Here is a 19,284-nt window from a genome sequence, read left to right on the forward strand (position 1 = left end):
TCACCTAGGCTGAAGTGCAGTGGCACAATATCCGCTCACTGCAACTTTCGCCTCCCAGATTCAAGTGATTCTCCTGTCTCAGCCTCCTGAGTAGCTGGGATTACAGCCACCCACCACCACACCCAGCTAATTTTTGTATTTTTAGTAGACACCAGGTTTCACCATGTTGGCCAGGCTGGTCTCAAACTCCTGACATCCGGTGATCCACTTGCCTCAGCCTCCCAAAGTGCTGGGATTACAGGCATGAGCCACTGCAGCTGGCCAATAAATGGTAGTGTTTTTTATTTTAGTTTCAACATGTTCATTGTGAGTATAGAGAAATGCAGTTGATTTGTATGTGTTGATCTTGTATCCTCACTAGTCCTAGGGGTTTGTCATTATTTTTTATTTGCTTGTTTTTGTTTGTCTTGGTCATCTAGCTGAGAGCACCATGGGGCAAGGACTGGGTCCTATCCCTATTGCATCCCCAGCACTAGCACAGTGCCTGAAATACAGGAGGTGCCCAATAATCATTCCAGAAAAATGAGTAATAGAAAGGTGCTATCACTTTTATTTAGCTTCTGTATCATCAACACTGGCTGTGAAAGACTTGGGATAAACCTCATGACATGCCAATTCCTAATCCAGGTTCTGTCCTTCAACCACATGAAACAGGTCACCACCTGCCCTCCACACCCTGCCCTATCTCTAGGCTGAAGCTTCTTCCCCACAGCCTGTACCAATGCCTGACCACATGCGTCCCTTTCCTAGCCCTACAATCACCTTCCCAGGTTCCCGTCCTTGAGATGGTTCTTGAAGACCTCCCATGACCTCTCTGTATATGTCAAGCAGCACTTCAGTAAGCACCCCATCCATTTTTTCTTTCTTCTTGAGATAGAGTCTCACTCTGTCACCAGGCTGGAGTGCAGTGGTGTGCTCTTGGCTCACCGCAACCTCCGCCTGGTTCGAACAATTATCCTGCCTCAGCTTCCCGAGTAGCTGGGATTACAGTACCCACCACCACACCCGGCTAATTTTTGTATTTTTAGTAGAGATAGGGTTTCGCCCTTTTGGCCAGGCGGGTCTCGAACTCCTGACCTCAGGTGATACGCCCATCTCGGCCTCCCAAAGTGCCGGAATTAGAGGCATGAGCCACAGAGCCTGGCCCCCATCCATTTTAATTCCAGGGACCCCCACGATTATACCCACAGGTTCCTACCAGTCAAAACATTCTGGTTACCACTCTAGCCCTGTGGCTTCTTGAGATAATTGTGCTCACCCCATCTCTGTTTAATAAGCATCCAGCCTCTGCCACTCCTGATTCCATTCTTCCCATTGAGATCAAGGGAACCCCAGTGTGGTCCCCAGACTAGGTACATCAGCAACCTTTAAGGAATAGCTAGAAATGCAAATTCACAGCTCCCCTCCCCGAGACCTACTGAATCAGAAACTCTGGGAATGCAGCCCACACTTGAAACTTGGGTTTCAACAAGGCCTCCAGGTGATTTTGATGCACGCTTAAGTTTCAGAACCATTAGACTAGAGTAGTTAGTCTTAATCCTGCCTGCACATTAAAATCAGGGGAGTTTTTTAAAAAAATGCCTATATCAGCAGTACCCAAAGTTGTCTGCACATTGGATTCACCTGGGAGCTTCAAAAAAAATACTGATGCCTGGCCAGGCATGGTGGCTCATACCTGTCATCTCAGCACTTTGGGAGGCCGAGGTAGGAGGATTGCTTGAGCCCAGGAATTTGAGATCAGTCTGGACAACATAGCAAGACCCCTGTCTCTACCAAAAAAAAAAAAAAATCTTTTCAATTAGCCAGGCATGATGGTGAGCACCTGTAGTCCCTGCTACTTGGAAGGCTGAGGCAGGAGGACTGCTTGAGTCCAGGAGTTCAAGGCTGCAGTGAGCTATGATTATGCACCCCTGCACTCCTGCCTGGGGAACACAGCAAGACCCTGTCTCTAAAAAACAAATTAAAAAATTAAAAAATACTGATGCCTGTGTCCCACTCACAGTGAATGAGATTAATTAGTCTGGGGGAGTCTTGGACTTTATAATATTTAAAAGAGTCCTTAGGTGATTCCAGTGGGCACACAAGTTTGGGAACCACTGGCCTAGACTAATTAAGTTAGAATTTCTAGAGTTGGGACCAGAGCATGAATCTCTCTCTTGAAGTTTCCCAGATGAATTCCAACATGCAGCTGGGGTTGAACAACTGGTGCTGACTCTAGTCAAGAATCAACCACATCCTTGGCTGTGAAGATCAGTCTGTATAAGTTATTCCCAAATCCCCTTCTAGCCAGCTTCTCACCTGAGTTTCCATTCCATGCCTCTCCTACTGCCCAGAGGAACTTCCTACCAATATGTCCCTATCACCTCTAACTCGGCATGTCAATAGGGAGAGACCCCTGTCTTGCCCTGTAAAGGAGAAGTACACCTGGGTTTTACCACTGACTAGAATACAGGTTTTCTGGGACTTATCCTCTGCCTTTCCCTCTGAACTGCCTTTTAGCCATTCTTTCAGTCATCCATTCACACACCACCTCAATGCCTCATACTTCCTGAGTCTTATTCTAAAATGAGGGGACTCTGGGATGAACAGACCTAGCTCTGGCCTGTAAGGAATAATCAATCTCCCTCATCAACATAGCTTTTCCCAAGGTACATTACACGCTATAACACCCTGTAAGGAATCACTGCACCTCAGCACTAAAGGCTCTGAGGCAGCCTACAACAGAGAAACCTTTTTAATTTGGATTAGTCAGGCATTTCTCAAACTTTTGACTACAGAACTCCCCTCCTCCCAAGTTTTAAAGTTACACCATTAACTGTCCATAGCACATCGTTAGAAAGGCTAGAGACCGGGCACGGTAGCTCACGCCTGTAATCCTAGCACTTTGAGAGGCCAAGGCGGGCAGATCACGAGGTCAGAAGATCGAGACCATCCTGGCCAACATGGCGAAAGCCAATCACTACTAAAAATACAAAAAATTAGCTGGGTGTGGTGGCATGCACCTGTCGTCCCAGCTACTCGGGAGGCTGAGGCAGGAGAATCACTTGAACCTGGGAGGTGGAGGTTGCAGTAAGCTGAGATCGCGTCACTGTACTCCAGCCTGGTGACAGAGTGAAACTCAGTCAGGAAGGAAAGAGAGGGGAGGGGAGGGGAGCGGAGGGGAGGGGAGGGGAGGGGCTAGAAACCTGGTGAGTCAGCTTTGATTCTTCATAATATATTCCTCCTGGTAGTAGGCCTTGTCACAGTTCCTCTTCAACAGGTCTCCCACTAGGACCAACAGGTCCTAGATTGGACTCACACACCCCGGGCCAGCACTGCCAGGGCCCTGCTTGGCCTCTGCCACCCTTCCACCCTGCACACCTCTACCCCACTGCCTATAACCCTGCTTTCACAATGGCCTCCCGCCTCCAGGGAGGCAGCCCGGCAGATGAGTTAAGAGCCGCATTCTTAGACTTAGGAGTGTGACAGGCATGACCTTAAATAACTGGTCTGCCGTTTGCTAACTGCACGATCTTGAGCAACTCATTTAACCTGAGTCCCAATTTCTTTGCCTTTAGAATGATGATTTATTTATTAATTTTTTTTTTTTTTTTTTTTTTTTTTTTTTTTGAGACAGAGTCTTGCTCTGTTACCCAGGCTGGAGTGCCGTGGTGCAATCTCGGCTCACTGCAAGCTCCACCTCCAGGGTTCATGACATTCTCCTGCCTCAGCCTCCCGAGTAGCTGGGACTACACGCGCCCACCACCACGCCCGGCTAATTTTTTGTATTTTTAATAGAGACGGGGTTTCACTATGTTAGCCAGGATGGTCTCGATCTCCTGAACTCGTCATCCGCCTGCCTCTGCCTCCCAAAGCGCTGGGATTAAAGGCGTGAGCCACCTCGCCCAGCTTAGAATGATGATTTAAACAGTAACATGTTCATTGGTGGTTATGATGAATAAATGAAATAATGTACCGTGAAGTGCTCAGTGCAGTGCCTTGTTCATAGAAAGCATTCAGCAAAAGTCCATCTGTTCCTCCATGCCCAAGTTCTGCCTTCTTCAGAGCATTCCTGAACCCACTCCACAATCACCCTGCAGGGACCTGAGGCAGCTGCAATCCTCCCAGCTTACCATTTGAGTGCGCCCTCCATATCTGTTGGATTTATAAACTCCCTAAGCCCAAGGCCAATCGGCTTCCTGTTCACCACTTCCTCCTCACTGCTGCCTCCTTCGGTGCTTACACCTCTCTTGTATTCACTTGCTTTTCCCCTACACCCAACTAGAGGCCTTAAGGGCAGGGGCCTTGCCTCATTCGTGTGTATCATCTGCCCGTACCAAGCACCCAGCAGGCCCTTAGCCAGTGCTTGATGGATCACAGACTCAGACCCCCAACCAGGGAAAGCAAGCACCATGCTGCATGAACCCTGCCAAGAGAATGTGTTAAGGAAACAGAAAGGGCCAAACCAATCCAAAGACGTTTGTGGTGGCAATTATTCATCAATTTCTGAACAAATGCACCAGGAAAAAGGTCAAGACTCACTTGGTCAGCAAACGTCTGTCGTCTTTGCAACTCTTCCCCAACCCACCAAACAACGTGGCAGAATATAACTGCTCCTTTTTTTTTGAGACAGAGTCTCGCTCTGTCACCAAGGCTGGAGTGCAGTGGTGTGATCTCAGCTTTCTGCAACCTCCACCTCCCAGATTCAAGCGATTCTCCTGCCGCAGCCTCCCAAGTAGCTGGGACTACAGGTGCCTGCCACCACGCCTGACTAATTTTTGTATTTTTAGTAGAGACAGGATTTCATCATTTTGGGCAGGCAGGCAGGCCAGGCAGGTCTCAAACTCCTGGCCTCCAGTGATCTGCCACCTCAGCCTCCCAAAGTGCTGGGATTACAGGCATGAGCACTGCACCCAGCCTGCAACTCCTCCTTTATCTGAACTCTCCTGTTCCCTACTGCTGCAGATGTGGTGAAGGAACCAAGTTCTGGGCCACATACTCCCGGGCTTGAGCCTCACCTTTGCCACTTGCTCCTCTTAGGTTAAAGTCAACTAAGGTTAATAATCTCTAACTGGCAGAGTCACTGAAGAGATTACCTAGAACATACAGGCAATGCCTGCACATAGTAGGCACTCAATAAATGTTCTCTCTTGCCATATCCTTAAGTAAAACAAGAATTAGGGCCAGAGAAGATGGTGAAAATAATGAGATACTGACATCTTGTGTGATAGGAAAGTGCTTCTCAACCAGAGGTAGTTGTGCCTCCCAGGGGACATTTAGCCATGTCGGGAGACATTTTTGATGGTCACAACTGGAACAAGGGTGGTGCTACTAGCATCTAGTGGGCAGAGGCCAGGGATGCTGCTACACATCCTACAATGCACAGGACAGCCTCCAACCCCCAACAAATAATTACCTGCCCCTAAATATCAAGTGCCAAGGCTGAGAAACCCATAACCCTGTTATAGGATAAGAACTCAGAAGTCCTGACCCCTTTCCTTCCCATCCATTATTGCTTAAAAAAAAAAAAACTCCTGTCTACTCAAGCATCAAAAGCAGAGCTGAGAGGCAGCCCCATCTTCCTGCCTCTCTCCTTCTTCCCCAAGTACACATACAAACCTGCCAATGCCGGTGGACAGGATGGCAGTGGAGGTCTTCAGTTCCTCATAGAGATCAGCGCCATTCAAGGGGAAAGCTGAGAACTGAGCCAGCAGCACCCGCCTCAGGGCAACCAGGGCCTGCCAAAGGGGCCCAGACTGCTCAGCAAAGAATTGCCCATAGAAGCTGGCATCCCAGGGTCTCATTCACCCCACTTCTCAATATCTGAGACCCCTCTGCTCCCTTTGGCGTGAGATAGACTTTTGTTGTTGTTGTTTTAGACAGAGTCTCACTCTGTCGCCCAGACTGGAGTGCAGTAGCATGATCTCGGCTCACTGCAACCTCTGCCTCCTGGGCTCAAACCATTCTCTTTCCTCAGCCTCCCGAGTAGCTGGGATTGTAGGCGCCCGCCACCACACCCAGCTAATTTTTGTATTTTTAGTGGAGACGGGGTTTCACCATGTTGGCCAGGATGGTCTGAAGCTCCTGACTTCTGACTTCAAGTGGCCCGCCCGCCTCGGCCTCCCAAAATGCTGGGATTACAGAAGTGAGCCACCGCGCCCAGCTGGCTTGCGATGGACTTTTAAAGACACTCAGGTTTGGAGTGTGGAGATAGATACGGAGCTCACCTTGTAAGACAAGCCGCATTTCTGAGCTACCTCCTCCAGGTCTGCAGAAACCAGGTCCACCACTGAAAACAAAACACGTATAGCGGATTGGCAGAGAGGCCGGGGCCCTCCCACACTTGGTTCTTCCTCATCTGTCAAATGGGGTGTCAATTCTACCTCTCAGCAGGCCTTCTCAGGAGGCCAGTGTGAAATCACAAAGCTGCAAGAGCCGGCGCGGTGCCCTGCACACAATAGGAATCCTCCACCCTGCTTTAGAGCTTGGCTCCCCACGCCCACCATTCCTGAGCCTCTCCAGAAGCGTGGCCCTCTAGGAATGGAGGAGAAGCTCCCTGCAAATATGCCAGGGCAGGGTGCCAGCCCTCGGGGCCTGCCCAGGCTGTGCGCGGCCCGCGCGGCTCTCTGGCACGCGCACACCCGGTCACCTGTCTTGATCCTGCGGCTCCTGAGAAGTTGGATCATCTCCTGGGTGAGGCCAGGGCACAGTCCGACTCTGAGTACGCCCATGTTCCCTGCAGGCTGGAAGAGCCCCAAGGAGGACTGCCAGTCACGTGGGCATTCGCGGGGTCCTCTCCAGACGCCCCTCTTCCACCCCTTCCTAGAGGGGACACAGGCGCGCTGGCTGCAGGAGGAGGAAGGAGGGAGGAGGAGGCGGCACCAAGGGTAGGGCTGGGGGTTATCGGCCCTCCCGGGATCCGCCGGGATTCCCGCTCCCAGAGCCCGCCAGCCCGGTCGCGCCGCGCTGCCGCTTCCGGGTTCCAGGCTGGCGCGCGGCGAGGACCTGGCCTGCAGCGCCATCTGCGGGCCGCGTGGGGCAGAGCCGCTGCGCCCCCTACACCCAGCCCGCGGCGCGCCACTCTCCACCGCCCACGACCCGCTCTGCGCTCAACACGCCACCCACGGCCGCATCCGGCCTCTACTTTCTAACGCAGCACACACACCGGCCTTCTAAAGAGCCTTCTGTGTGCCAATTTCCGTTCCAAAGGCTGGGGACAAAATGCGACCCAAGACGACCCGCCTTTACCCCCAGGGAGCTTACCTGTGAGCGAGGGACAGACAATGAAAAGGAATCACAGAAATCACATCATTACAGATTATACGACAGGTGCCAAGAAGCAGCAAAGCACCCAGGGACACCTGCGTCTGTTTTTCAAAAGTTTGTTTTGTTTTGGTTGATACAGGGTCTTGGTCGGCCGCCCAGGCTGGAGTGCCCTGGTGAGATCTCAGTTCATTGCAGCCTCGACCTCCTGGGTTCAAGCGATCCTCTTGTCTCAGCCTCCTGAGTAGCTGGGACTACAGTCAGGCGCCACATTGCCCAGCTAATTTTTGTATTTTTTTTGTAGAGGTTTCACCTCTACAAAATGGGGTTTCACCGTATTGCCCAGGCAGGTCTCGAACTCCTGGGCTCAAACAGTCCTCCTGCGTTCGTCTCCGAAAGTGCAGGGATTACAGGTGTGAGCCACCGTGCCTGGCCTTTATTTATTATTTATTTATTTATTTTTTTTTTAAGGCAGAAAACCTTAGTTATATAGAACACACACAAAAATACATAATTTGGCTTTTTTTTTTTTTTTTTTTTTTTTTTTTGAGACGGAGTCTCCCTCTGTCGCCTAGGCTGGAGTGCAGTGGCCGGATCTCAGCTCACTGCAAGCTCCGCCTCCCGGGTTTACGCCATTCTCCTGCCTCAGCCTCCCGAGTAGTTGGGACTACAGGCGCCCCACCTCAAGCGGCTAGTTTTTTGTATTTTTTTAGTGGAGACGGGGTTTCACCATGTTAGCCAGGATGGTCTTGATCTCCTGACCTCGTGATCCGCCCGTCTTGGCCTCCCAAAGTGCTGGGATTACAGGCTTGAGCCACCGCGCCCGGCATAATTTGGCATTTTTAAATGTTCTTTGCCTCATCCACAGGAAGAAATAGAACTGTACATGGTTATCTCATCACAAACCTGTGAGGGAGGCGCTATTTTTTATCCCTGTTTCACCAATGAAGAAACTGAGGTTCGGTGAGGTTAAGTCACTTGCCCAAGGTCACCCAGCTAGGCAGCACAGGGCTGGACTTCACATCCACGTCTGACTGCAGAGCCAGTGCTTTCTAACAGCTCCCCTCCCCACCCATGAAGCTGTGTACATGTTTTCCTACTGTAACGTGGTTTCTCTGAGAGCAGAGATCAGGTGTGGCCTATCTCTGTATTCTGCTGCAACAACCACCATTGTCCCTCCACACAGGAAGGTATTGGGAGTGTCGGTGTAGCACATTTAGAATTCTAGCAGTGAAGTCTGATCATATGTGAGCCATGAACCCCTATAAACCTTCTGGGCTTTCCCTTTCCCCAACCTACTGGGCACAGTGGAATCTGCCGCCTGTGGTTTCAGGATAGAGAGCCTTGGCATCTACGGACAAAGTTTCCCCCCCCACAGACACTTTCTAATACTGCCTATCTCTCAGGGCCACACCGCCATCCTCTACATCCCGTGCCCGTCTGTCACCATCCTTCTTCTCCTTCGCAGGGCAGTGCTGAAGGGCACAGGTGTCAGGCATTTTGAGATCTTCAGAGAAGGGCAGGGCTGCTCTCACCATGGAGTATTAGAGCTGGAAGGGGCCCAAGGGCTCATGCAGTCTGTTCCTTGGTTTTACCCCTCTCATGATGCTGCTTCTCAGTCACATTGGCCCTTGGTCTGGCCAGCCACATAGCTAGCGGGACAGCAGTGGCCTCAAATCAAGGGGGGAGGCTGGCCCATAATTGTTACACTCTGTGATGATTATGAAGTCAGCTCGTTGCACCCGCATCCTGCCCAGACTAAAGGTGGGCCATTGCCACCACAGTTTCTCTCTGCTTCTGGTCAGCTGGGTTGTCCTGCACAGTGACGGCTGTCATCCCAAACAAACCAGATGGCATCAGAGGCACTCCATCAAGTGGGAGATGGGGAGGAGGCTGTACTGAAGAAAGAAAACTTCAACATGATGAATGCCCTCGACCAACTGCCAAAACCCTTTCCAAACCCCAAGTCTATGAACCGGACCGTCACTACCAAAGGACTCCCACTTTCCTCAAAGGGCAATTTGGTCAACTTCTTGGAGGATGATACCATCAACCTACCGTAAGACACAAATCTGGTCCTTTCCTCTCTCTCTCTCTCTCTCTCTCTCTCTCTCTCTTTCTTTTTCTTTTCTTCTTTTTTTTTACAGGGTCTTGCTTTGTCACCCAGGCTGGAGTGCAGCAGTGCAATCTCAGCTCACTGCAGCCTTGACTTCTTGAGCTCAAGTGATCCTCCCACCTCAGCCTCCCAAGTAACTGGGACTATTTATGCGCCACCACCACACCTGGCTAATTTTCATTTTCTTTTTTTTTTTTTTTTTTTTTTTTTTATTGTGGAAACAGGGTTTCACCATGTTGCCCAGGCTGGTCTTGAACTTCTGGGCTCAAGCAATCCTCCCGCCTCAGCTTCCCACAGTGTTGTAGGTGTGAGCCACCGTGCCTATAGTTTCTAAGAAAGGCTGGAGCTGGGGGCTGGGCAGAGAGACTTAAAGAAGCTGTACTTCCATGACTTGTCACAATCCAGTTCCTTGACTCCCAGAGAAGAGTGTGTGAGCAGGTTGGATCTATTTATGTATTCCTAAGCCCCAAATCACTTCTTGGAGGCATATGGCGCTCCCACTCCAGGAGGCCTTCCTGGATTAGTCAGTTTTATTGACAGTGCTCGTTGTCCTGCCTTGTCTGGCTGTGGTCCTCACCATCACCAAACCCCCAACACCCCCATGGCTCCTCTTCCTCAACCCTCCCTGTTTGGTAACTTCATCTACCTGACTGTTCCCCAGTAGCCTGCCTTCCTTCGGATTGGGTTTTGCTGTTCCTCCTCACCAAGTCTGGGTTTCCTCTACTTCATTCCACAAAACTCTTTGAGCACCTGCAAGGTGTCTGGCCCAGTGTTGAAGTTCTGGGAACGTACAGCTGGAAAGCACAGTCCCTGCCTTTAAGGAGCTCCCAGACTGGTATATGGAGGTCAGGGTTGAAAGGACGGGGATCATGCAATAACGAGAATGATACAGCATAGTCTGGTAAGTGCCAGGACAGGATGCCTTGAGGGACCAGAGGCACTTAGTATAGCTTGAGACTGGGTGCAGTTGAGGGAGGCTTCTTGAAGGAAGTGATATTTGAGCTGAGTCTCCAAGGAAAGAAAGGAGTTAGCCAGTGAAGGGGTGGTGGTGCAGGGTGATATGGGCTGGGGGAATTACATGCAGGGTATTTTTTTTTTTTCAACACGGAGTCTCGCTCTGTCGCCCAGGCTGGAGTGCAGTGGCGCGGTCTCAGCTCACTGCAAGCTCCGTCTCCTGGGTTCACGCCATTCTCCAGCCTCAGCCTCCCGAGCAGCTGGGATTACAGGCGCCCACCACACGCCTGGCTAATTTTTTGTATTTTTAGTAGAGACGAGGTTTCACCGTGTTAGCCAGGATGGTCTCGATCTCCTGACCTCATGATCCACCCGCCTTGGCCTCCCAAAGTGCTGGGATTACAGGCGTGAGCCATCGCGCCCGGCCTCATGCAGGGTATTTTTATGGGTGGGTGACCTGTGCAGACCTATGGCCACATGGCCCTGCACTTACAAGGGGCTTGTGCTTAGTTTAACGCTTTGCTGTTACTATCTTCAAATTCATAATCTTTGAATAAGGGGCTCAATGTACTTCAGTTTGCACTGGGCCCCACAAACTACATAGCTGGTCTTGATTCTATGAGAGGGCTGTGGTGTCCATTCCTGAAAGTGCCCATAAGCGAGCAGGTGTGGCTAAAGTGATGGGTACTTGTAGGAAACTTCATGGTATACTGGGAATCTTGGGCTGGAAGCCCAAATTCAAATCCAAGTTCTGCCACTTAGAGATTTATGGTCTTAGACAAGTTAGTTAAGATCAGAGGCCAGATGGGGTGGCTCACACCTGTAAACCCAGCACTTTGAGAGGCTGAGGCGGGCGGTGAAGTCAGGCGTTTGAGACCAGCCTGGCCAACGTGATGAAACCTCGTCTCTACTAAAAATACAAAAATTAGCTGGGCGTGGTGGCACGCGCCTGTAGTCCCAGCTACTCGAGAGGCTGAGGCAGGAGAATCCTTTGAACCTGGGAGGTAGAGGTTGCAGTGAGCCAAGACTGTGCCATTGCACTCCAGCCACGGGTTTGGGAGACAGAGCAAGACTCTGTATTTAAAAAAAAAAAAAATCGATCAGGGACCTTCAACCTCTCGTTTGCCAAATGGGGCTAACACCCATCCAGCAGAGCTATTGTGAACATCAGGAGGAGGAGATGTTCAGCATGTAGCCAGTGCCTAGCAGCCTAATACCCAGACTCTTCAGTCTACAAAAGACCTTGGTGGGGGAATCATTTATTCCAAATGTCCACCAAGGGCTAGCATAGGATTGTCCTGTGCTATCCCTTGTCCAAATGTCCATCTGGGCTAATCAGGATTTCCCAGAAGGAGGCTGATGAGGCTGGAACTTGGGGAGTAAAAACTTGGCCCATTCATCAACCAAGACATGGGAGGCTGGCTGGGAGTAAGGGATCCACAAACTGGATTGTGACCTATTAATGGGTCAAGAAGTCCTTCTAGTTGGTGAAGACCACTATGATAAAACTAAACTGGCCAGGTGCAGTGGCTCACGCCTGTAATCCCAGCGCTTTCGAAGCCCAAGGCAGGTGGACCACGAGATCAAGAGATCAAGACCATCCTGGCCAACATGATGAAACCCCTTCTCTACTAAAAATACAAAAATTAGCTGGGCATGGTGGTCGCACCTGTAGTCCCAGCTACCTGAGAGGCTGAGGCAGAAGAATCGCTCAAACCCAGGAGGGGAGGTTGCAGTGAGCTGAGATCACACCACTGCACTCCAGCCTGGCCGACAGAGTGAGACTCCGTCCCAAAAACAAACAAATAAATAAATAAACTATAATATAATTGGAAATTCCAGAGCCCATTGCACACAGAGTAAGTATTGGTCTGCAAAATGTTTGTTTTAGTTATAGATGTATATATACCCGTACTAAGTTACCATGGAAAGTGTATTTTACTCTGGGTAAAGGTAAAAAAAAAAAGATTTGAAAGCCAAACTTTTTGGCTTGGTATTCTTCATCAGTTAAAAAAATATTGTTTTTTTTTATTTGTCTGGGGGCCGTGGCTCATGCCTGTAATCCCAGCACTTTGGGAGGCTGAGGTGGGCAAATCACCTGAGGTCAGGAGTTTGAGACCAGCCTAGCCAACATGGTAAAACCCATCTCTACTAAAAATACAAAAGTTGGCCAGATGTGGCAGCATGGGCCTGTAATCCCAGATACTCGGAAGGCTGAGGCAGGAGAATCGCTTAAGCCAGGGAGGCAGAGGTTGCAGTGAGTCGAGGTCACACCAGCGCACTCCAGCCTGGGCAACAGAGCAAGAATCCGACTCAAAAACAAACAAACAAACAAACAAACAAACAAAGAGAGTAAAAACAGAAAAAAAATATTAAGTGATGGGGATCATGTACAAGGTTTTTCTTTGTAATAGCAAAAAATTGATAACAAAACAAATATCCATATAGGCCGGGCAAAGTGGCTGATACCTATAATCCAAGCACTTTGGGAGGATCACTTGAACCCAGGAGTTCGAAATCAGCCTGGGCAACATGGCAAAACCCTGCGTCTACAGAAAAGTACGAAAACTAGCTAGACATGGTGATGTGCACCTGTAGTCCCAGCTACTCAGGATAAGGTGGGTGGATGGCTTGAGCCTAGGAGTTTGCGCCACTGCACTCCAGCCTGGGCAGCAGAGGGAGACCCTGTCTCAAAAAAACAAAACAAAAACAAGTATCCGTGTAATGGCAAATCATATAACAGTAAAAATGACTGAACCAGAGCTACATGTATCACTATAGATGAATGTCAGCACAAAGTCGAGTGAAAAAAGCAAGTTGCAGATGGATATGTGCTGAATAATATCTTTTATTTATACGACGTCTACAAACGTGAAAAATAATAGATCTTATCTAGAGATAACAAATGTGTAAGAAACCTATAGAGTCGCACATTGACTAATAAATACACAATTTAAAATAAAGCTAGATAAGGAGTAAATGGAGGTTTAATATAATATTCTTGATATTTTTGTATAAGTTTAAAATACTTCATAATTTTTAAAAATTCAGAATGGAAGAAACAAGTTTTTGAGCATCCACCCCAACATATGTACATTTGTTTTATTTTATTTATTTCTGAGACGGGGTCTTGCTCTATTGCCCAGGCTGGAGTGCAGTGGCACGATCTCGGCTCACTGCACCCTCCACCTAGCGGGCTCAAGCGATCCTCCTGCCTCAGCCTTCCAAGTAGCTGGAATTACAGGCACCCACCACCATGCCCAGCTAATTTTTTGTATTTTTAGTAGAGACAAGGTTTCACCATGTTGGCCAGGCTGGTCTTGAACTCCTGACGTCAGGTAATACACCCGCCATGGCCTCCCAAAGTGCTGAGATTTTGCACCTGGCCCATATGTGTATTTGTATTCCTGTTAATTTTACATGCTAGATATGAATAGATATTATTAAATGCTACTAAAATGTAAGTAAATATTAGTAATTCCATTAAAATTTAAACAATAGTAAATAAATATTAATGAAATTGAATGTATTACTTCCATAGGCCAGTAGATCTTTGTGGTTATTCCCTGGGGCATTTGCACCGCATTTGGAGGGAGGACTTGCCATTTTAGCATGTTTTTTAAATTGTGATTTTCTAAGGATTTTTTTTTTTTTTTTTTTTTTTTTTTTGAGACGGAGTTTCCCTCTGTCGCCCAGGCTGGAGTGCAGTGGTGCGATCTCGGCTCACTGCAACTTCCGCCCCCCGGGTTCAAGCAATTCTCCTGCCTCAGACTCCCAAGTAGCTGGGATTACAGGCGTCCACCACCACACTCAGCTAATTTTTGTGTTTTTAGTGGAGACAGGGTTTCACCACGTTGGCCAGGCTGGTCTCTAACTCCTGACCTCAAGTAATCCGTCCGCCTTGGCCTCCCAAAGTGCTGAGATTATAGGCGTGAGCCGGCGTGCCCAGTCAGAATCTTATTAAAGATGCAGATTCCCTAGTCCCATGCTAACTGGGGACCAGAGACTAAAAGTCCGCATTTTTAGTAAGTGCCCTGGTGACTCTAATGCAATGCTATAGAGCAATGAGGCTGTTCCAAGCTGTTTGCAAGTGGCTGGACATGCTGGTAAGTCAGGCCCAAGGGCTGTCCTCAGGAGCCTTCAGGTGGAATGGGCTGGGGTGGCCTCCTTCATCTGACTCACCTGTCTCCCCTCTTGCTCCAGGAAGCCGATGCCAGTGGATGATTCAGATTGCAGCTCTGATGATACCAGCATCTCTGCCTTCTCATCCACCTTGCTGAACCCCATCAAATTAGCTGTGACCCAGCCCAACAGCAGCTTCTTTGCAGGGATGCTGGAGGGGGAGCTGAACAAACTCAGCTTCTCCCCGATGGCCAAGAATACAGAAAAGGAGGACCTGGCCCTCGGCCCCTGCCCATGCCCATCTAAGTGCCAAATGGCCACGAGGGGCCTGCTGGACCTTGACAACCCTGAGCTGGAGACAGAAACCTCCTCAACGCACTCGGAATCTTCTGTGGTTGTGGACCTGCCGGACACGCCCTTCATCTTCGAGCACACTGTCAGCAATTCCACAGCTGTGGTGCGTTTCCCTTGCTCATGCGTTCAGCAGAGGCTTATTGTGCCAGGCACTGAGCTGAGCTCCATAGGTAGTGAGAAGGTGCCTGCCACCTGCATCTCGACCTCAAGTTCATGGTTTAGGAAGGGAGAGGACGTGTCTGTAAAAACTCCAGTGCAAGACAGAAAGCGTTCAGTGCTGTAGGAAAAGTTCAGGCGAAGTGCCACTAGGATTTCAGAGGAAAGATATATTACTTCCAGATGCAGAAATAAGCCTGGTGGCTTTTGGTAACATCTGAACTGGGAAGCAGAGGTAGCATGTAAACATCTAGAGGTGGAGGAGGGAAAGCATTCCCTGGAGGGGCGGACCCTAGCAAAAGCTCATAGGAAAGTATGGGAGGAAATCTCAATTTGAACAAGATGGCAGGTGATCTGTAGGAATAGGAAAGCATGAGAAGCCCTGGATGAGGACCTGGTTCAAGTGAGGCTCCTCGGGATTCCTAGGCCTCCTCCCTAGAGGGTCTGGGGTGAAGCCTGATAATTTGCATTAGTAACAGATTCGCAGAGGATGCTGGTGCTGCCAGTCCGCAGGCCACATGCCGAACAACACCGTCCTACACTATGGGAAATGAAGACAGGGTCAGGACGGGGAATGTTAGTCTGGGGTCATCTTCCAGAGTACTCCATTGTTAGGATACTGTATAGATTTTTCTGTAACTAACAGGGAACAGCTTTGTACAAAGCTTCACATCAGATGATGAAAGCAATTCGAGCTGTATCTTGGGAAGATGCCTGGAATTCCACTGTTGGATGGCCCAGAGCAGTGTTTCTCAAAGGGCTCTCCAGATGGACAGTGTCAGCATCGCTCAGCAAATTGTTAGAAATTTAAATTCTCGTCTCCCTCCATCACATTTGGGCCTCCTGACTCAGAAACTTTTGGGGCGGAGGCCAGCAATCTATCTTTTAATAAGTCCTCCAAGGTATTCTAATGCACACCAAGTTTGACAACCACTGGCCTAGATGGAGGAGAAACCAGACAGGAGGCAGCAGGCCCAGAAATCTGCAGTTATAAAACCTCCCTGAGATGCTTAACCAGGCTTAGCAACCATTGTAGTACAAAGTGTATGGGCTCTGGAGCTATGGGTTTGAACCCTGGCTGTCACTTAATTGCTGTGTGATGATGGACCAGTCACTTGCCCTCTCTGGAACTAGTTGTTAAGAAGATTTCTAAGGTCCTTCTCAGCTGACAGAGTCTAGAACAGGGGTTCCCAACCTTTTTGGCACCAGGGGCTGGTTTCATGGAAGATCATTTTTCCATGGATCAGGTTGGGGGGATGGTTTCAGGATGATTCAGCATATTACATTTATTGTGTATTTTATTTCTATTATTATTACATTGTAATATATAATGAAATAATTATACAACTCACCATAATGTAGAAACTGTGGGAGCCCTGAGCTTGTTTTCCTGCAACAAGAGGGTCCCATTTGGGGGTGATGGGAGACAGTCACAGATCATCAGGTATTAGATTCTCATGAGGAGCATTCAGCTTAGATCCCTCCCATACAATTCACAATAGGTTCACTCGCCTGTGAGAATCTAATGCCGCTGCTGATCTGACAGGAGGCGGAGCTCAGGTGGTACTGTGAGCCGTGGGAAGCAGCTGTAAATGTAGATGAAGCTTCGCTTGCTCGCCCACCGATCTCCTCCTGCTGTGCTATCCAGTTCTGCACAGGATATCTGCTATCAGTCCATGACCCAAGGGTTGGGAACCCCGGTGTAGAAGAAATATGGAACGAGGGTGCACCCTAAAGTGGGCGGGGCTGCCCAGGAGAGTAGCACATGCTGCGGGGCAGGGCTTCCACACTCAGTGCTGCAGTACCTCGCACCTTCCATCTGACCTGCCTGGGTCGCAGCAGGAGCAGGGGATGGGCGTGGGACATCCTGACCCCAGTTGGGAGGGTGAGGGGACAGGAAGGACAGGACAGATATGAGGAAGCCTTGGGGCTCTCTCTTACCCTAGATTTCCTGGACCTACGCCTTGGGCAAGCAGCCGGTCAGTTTCTACCAGGTCCTGTTACAGGAGGCGGCCGAGACACAGGAGAATGAGTTGCCCAAGGCAAAGAATCGTCCATGGATCTTCAACAAGATCTTGGGCACCACTGTCAAGCTGATGGAGCTGAAGCCTAACACATGTTACTGCCTCACTGTCCGTGCAGCCAACACAGCTGGGGTGGGGAAGTGGTGCAAGCCCTACAAAGTGAGCCCTGGGAAAAGAGGGGTCTTGGGGGTGGAGAGAAGTCCCAAACCAGGGAACCAGGGCTTTGGAGGTTGGGAACACCCCTATACCCACATGTCTCATCTGGCTAGCTTTCCTTCCGCCTGGGTCAAGAAGCATCAATTCCAGGATGCATGCTTCTGAAAGGTTTACGGATTAAGCCACTCTGGGGCCCACTAGGAATGCATTTTTCAACATCGTATTTTTCAACGAACGTATTTTTCAACATCACTATAATGTTCCCCTTCCAAAGCCATTGGTTTTTAGACTCTGCAACTCAGTGCCAATAATTGTGAGTAGGCTGGGAAGTCAACGGCATTGAAAGAAACAGGCAAGACAAGAGGCTAAAGGGGGATGAAGAAGGGAACAGCCGGGTATGGGTAGGGGTACAGAGGTGTAGAGGCCTGAGTAGAGACAGCCCTTTGGTTGGAAACATCCCATAACTGAGGAGGCACAGGCTTGAGTCATGCATCTTTGTACCTGTTTCCTGCACCAATGGCTAGGTTGGATAAGGCTGTTTAAAACAGGTCTGAGTTAGCAGACAGAAAAAAAAGGAGGTAATAGAGAGCCAGGCTCAGATCTCGGAAGGAATTCTGAAGGGTTTTCTTGTTTCACTTCAGTTTGCAACCCTGGCCACTGACTTCAGCAGCTTTCCTGAGAACAACCCCATCCAGATCACCGTGCGGCGCAAGGAACCCCAGCGAAAGATCGTGTCCATCGGGCTGGAGGAGATGCGGAGGCTGGAGGATCTGGAATACCTATTTCCCTATTAACAGGGAGGGCCCCAGGACACCCCTCACCAACTTTCAGCTTTGGCCCCGGGCCCTTAGGAACCAGAACTGTGAGACTTACCGTACCACCAGCACCATGCAGGCCCAAGGGCCTGGCAGAGTGGTATGGGAACCCCACCCCTGGGCTGGGGCCAAGGCTAGATAGATAGGGGCCCCATTCACCCGGAGACATCCCAGGCCAGGCCATGCTAGGCTCAGCCACTGCCCACAGCTGCTAGACTCCGTCCTCCCACAAATCTGGGCTGGGTCCAGGTCCCTCATTAAAGAACTGCAGGCCATCTAGCACCCTAAAATCTGCTTTATGCTGCAGACAGCCTCAGATGGGCTGTCACCCACCTCTTAGCTTCCACCAGGACGGACTCTACATGAGTAGGGAGATGGAAAACAGGCAGGTAGGCAATAGGATGCTGCCATCACCCCTTCCCCAGTGGGGCGGGGGACAGGGGCAGGGAGACTGGTGCTGTAAGACTAAAAGCCTCTTACACCAGAAAAACACAGAAATAGCTGTCATGGACAGAAGTGGTGGCCCATGAGCTGTCAAACTAGCTGGAGCTCTGGAGGAAGGGATGTGGTACAAAGTGCACAATAAGCTTTGGGGAAGGGTCTGGTTTAATCCCAGCTCTTCCTCTTACTGGATGTGGGGGCGCGGGCTAATCATTTAAGCTTCTTGTGGTGTTTCCTCATCAAAAGTTTGGGGGCTTGAGAACTTTCCAGGCCTGGTACAGTCTGAGGGCACAGCAGACCAGCACCTGACACCAAGGAGCTCAGTGGCTGATAGCTTTGTTCGCTTCTCACGTAGCCTCACTGCAGAGATGTGCAAGGTGGAGGCCAAGCACCGCAGCTAGGTGACGCGCAAAACCCAAAAGCACGAAGGGTGGAGGAGGGTAAGAAGGAGCCATATGCTAGTTCTGAGCAGTTTATACAAGGATGGTTTGGAAATCCTATCTGAGTAGTTCATACCATGACCCAGCTTAGCATGGGATGCAGGAGAAAGCGGAGGCAGGGTGCATGCAGGGCAAGATCTCGGCCTGCGGTCTGAGTCCTGATGGGAATTCCTTTCATTACTTGAAAGTTCTCATGTGGCAGAGAACTATCCTCTGTTATCAACCATACCCACTTGGCAGCTTACTGCTGCCTCCCCATCTGAGGGAATCCTCTGGAAGAACCATCACCTTCCCCGCTCTATCCTGAGGGCCCAGGGAAGTGCTTGGTGCCTGGCAGGGCCTCAGGCAGTGTGCTACGGGAAGGCAGAGGTGTCCCCTAGAGCAGGGCTGGCCAGCAGAACCCTCTGAATGACGAAAACCTTTCTGTGCGCTGTCCAATACTGGAGGCCTTACCCCGTGTGGCA

The 19,284-nt window shown here is 49.9% G+C and overlaps 2 protein-coding genes across 6 annotated transcripts in view; one reads left to right on the plus strand and one right to left on the minus strand.

Annotated features, from left to right (window-relative positions):
* LOC105485145 (RAD51 paralog D) overlaps positions 1 to 8,876 on the minus strand; it is a 29,746-nt gene extending 20,870 nt beyond the window's left edge. For 2 of the 5 annotated variants that reach the window (XR_011615624.1, XM_071082736.1), the window contains exons 1-5: positions 8,778 to 8,851; positions 7,243 to 7,482; positions 6,629 to 6,825; positions 6,207 to 6,268; positions 5,599 to 5,717 (exon numbers count right to left, since the gene is read on the minus strand). Coding sequence is in view for 4 of the 5 variants with exons in the window: in XM_071082736.1 (XP_070938837.1) it covers positions 5,599 to 5,717; positions 6,207 to 6,268; positions 6,629 to 6,825; positions 7,243 to 7,482; positions 8,778 to 8,815 (656 nt within the window). In the remaining variant the exon portion in view is untranslated. Of the gene's footprint in view, positions 1 to 5,598; positions 5,718 to 6,206; positions 6,269 to 6,628; positions 7,483 to 8,777 lie in introns of those variants that run through there. The other 3 variants (XM_071082737.1, XM_071082738.1, XM_011747354.3) reach the window with 3 other exon arrangements.
* Positions 8,877 to 8,998: 122 nt separating this feature from the next.
* LOC105485146 (fibronectin type III domain containing 8) lies at positions 8,999 to 18,218 on the plus strand. Its single transcript, XM_011747355.2, has 4 exons — positions 8,999 to 9,301; positions 14,516 to 14,891; positions 16,891 to 17,127; positions 17,766 to 18,218. The coding sequence occupies exons 1-4, from the start codon at positions 9,093 to 9,095 to the stop codon at positions 17,916 to 17,918; spliced, it is 975 nt and encodes a 324-aa protein (XP_011745657.1). The 5' UTR covers positions 8,999 to 9,092; the 3' UTR covers positions 17,919 to 18,218.
* Positions 18,219 to 19,284: the final 1,066 nt, after the last annotated feature.

The sequence above is a fragment of the Macaca nemestrina genome, chromosome 17, assembly GCF_043159975.1.
Source record: "Macaca nemestrina isolate mMacNem1 chromosome 17, mMacNem.hap1, whole genome shotgun sequence".
Lineage (NCBI taxonomy): Eukaryota > Metazoa > Chordata > Mammalia > Primates > Cercopithecidae > Macaca > Macaca nemestrina.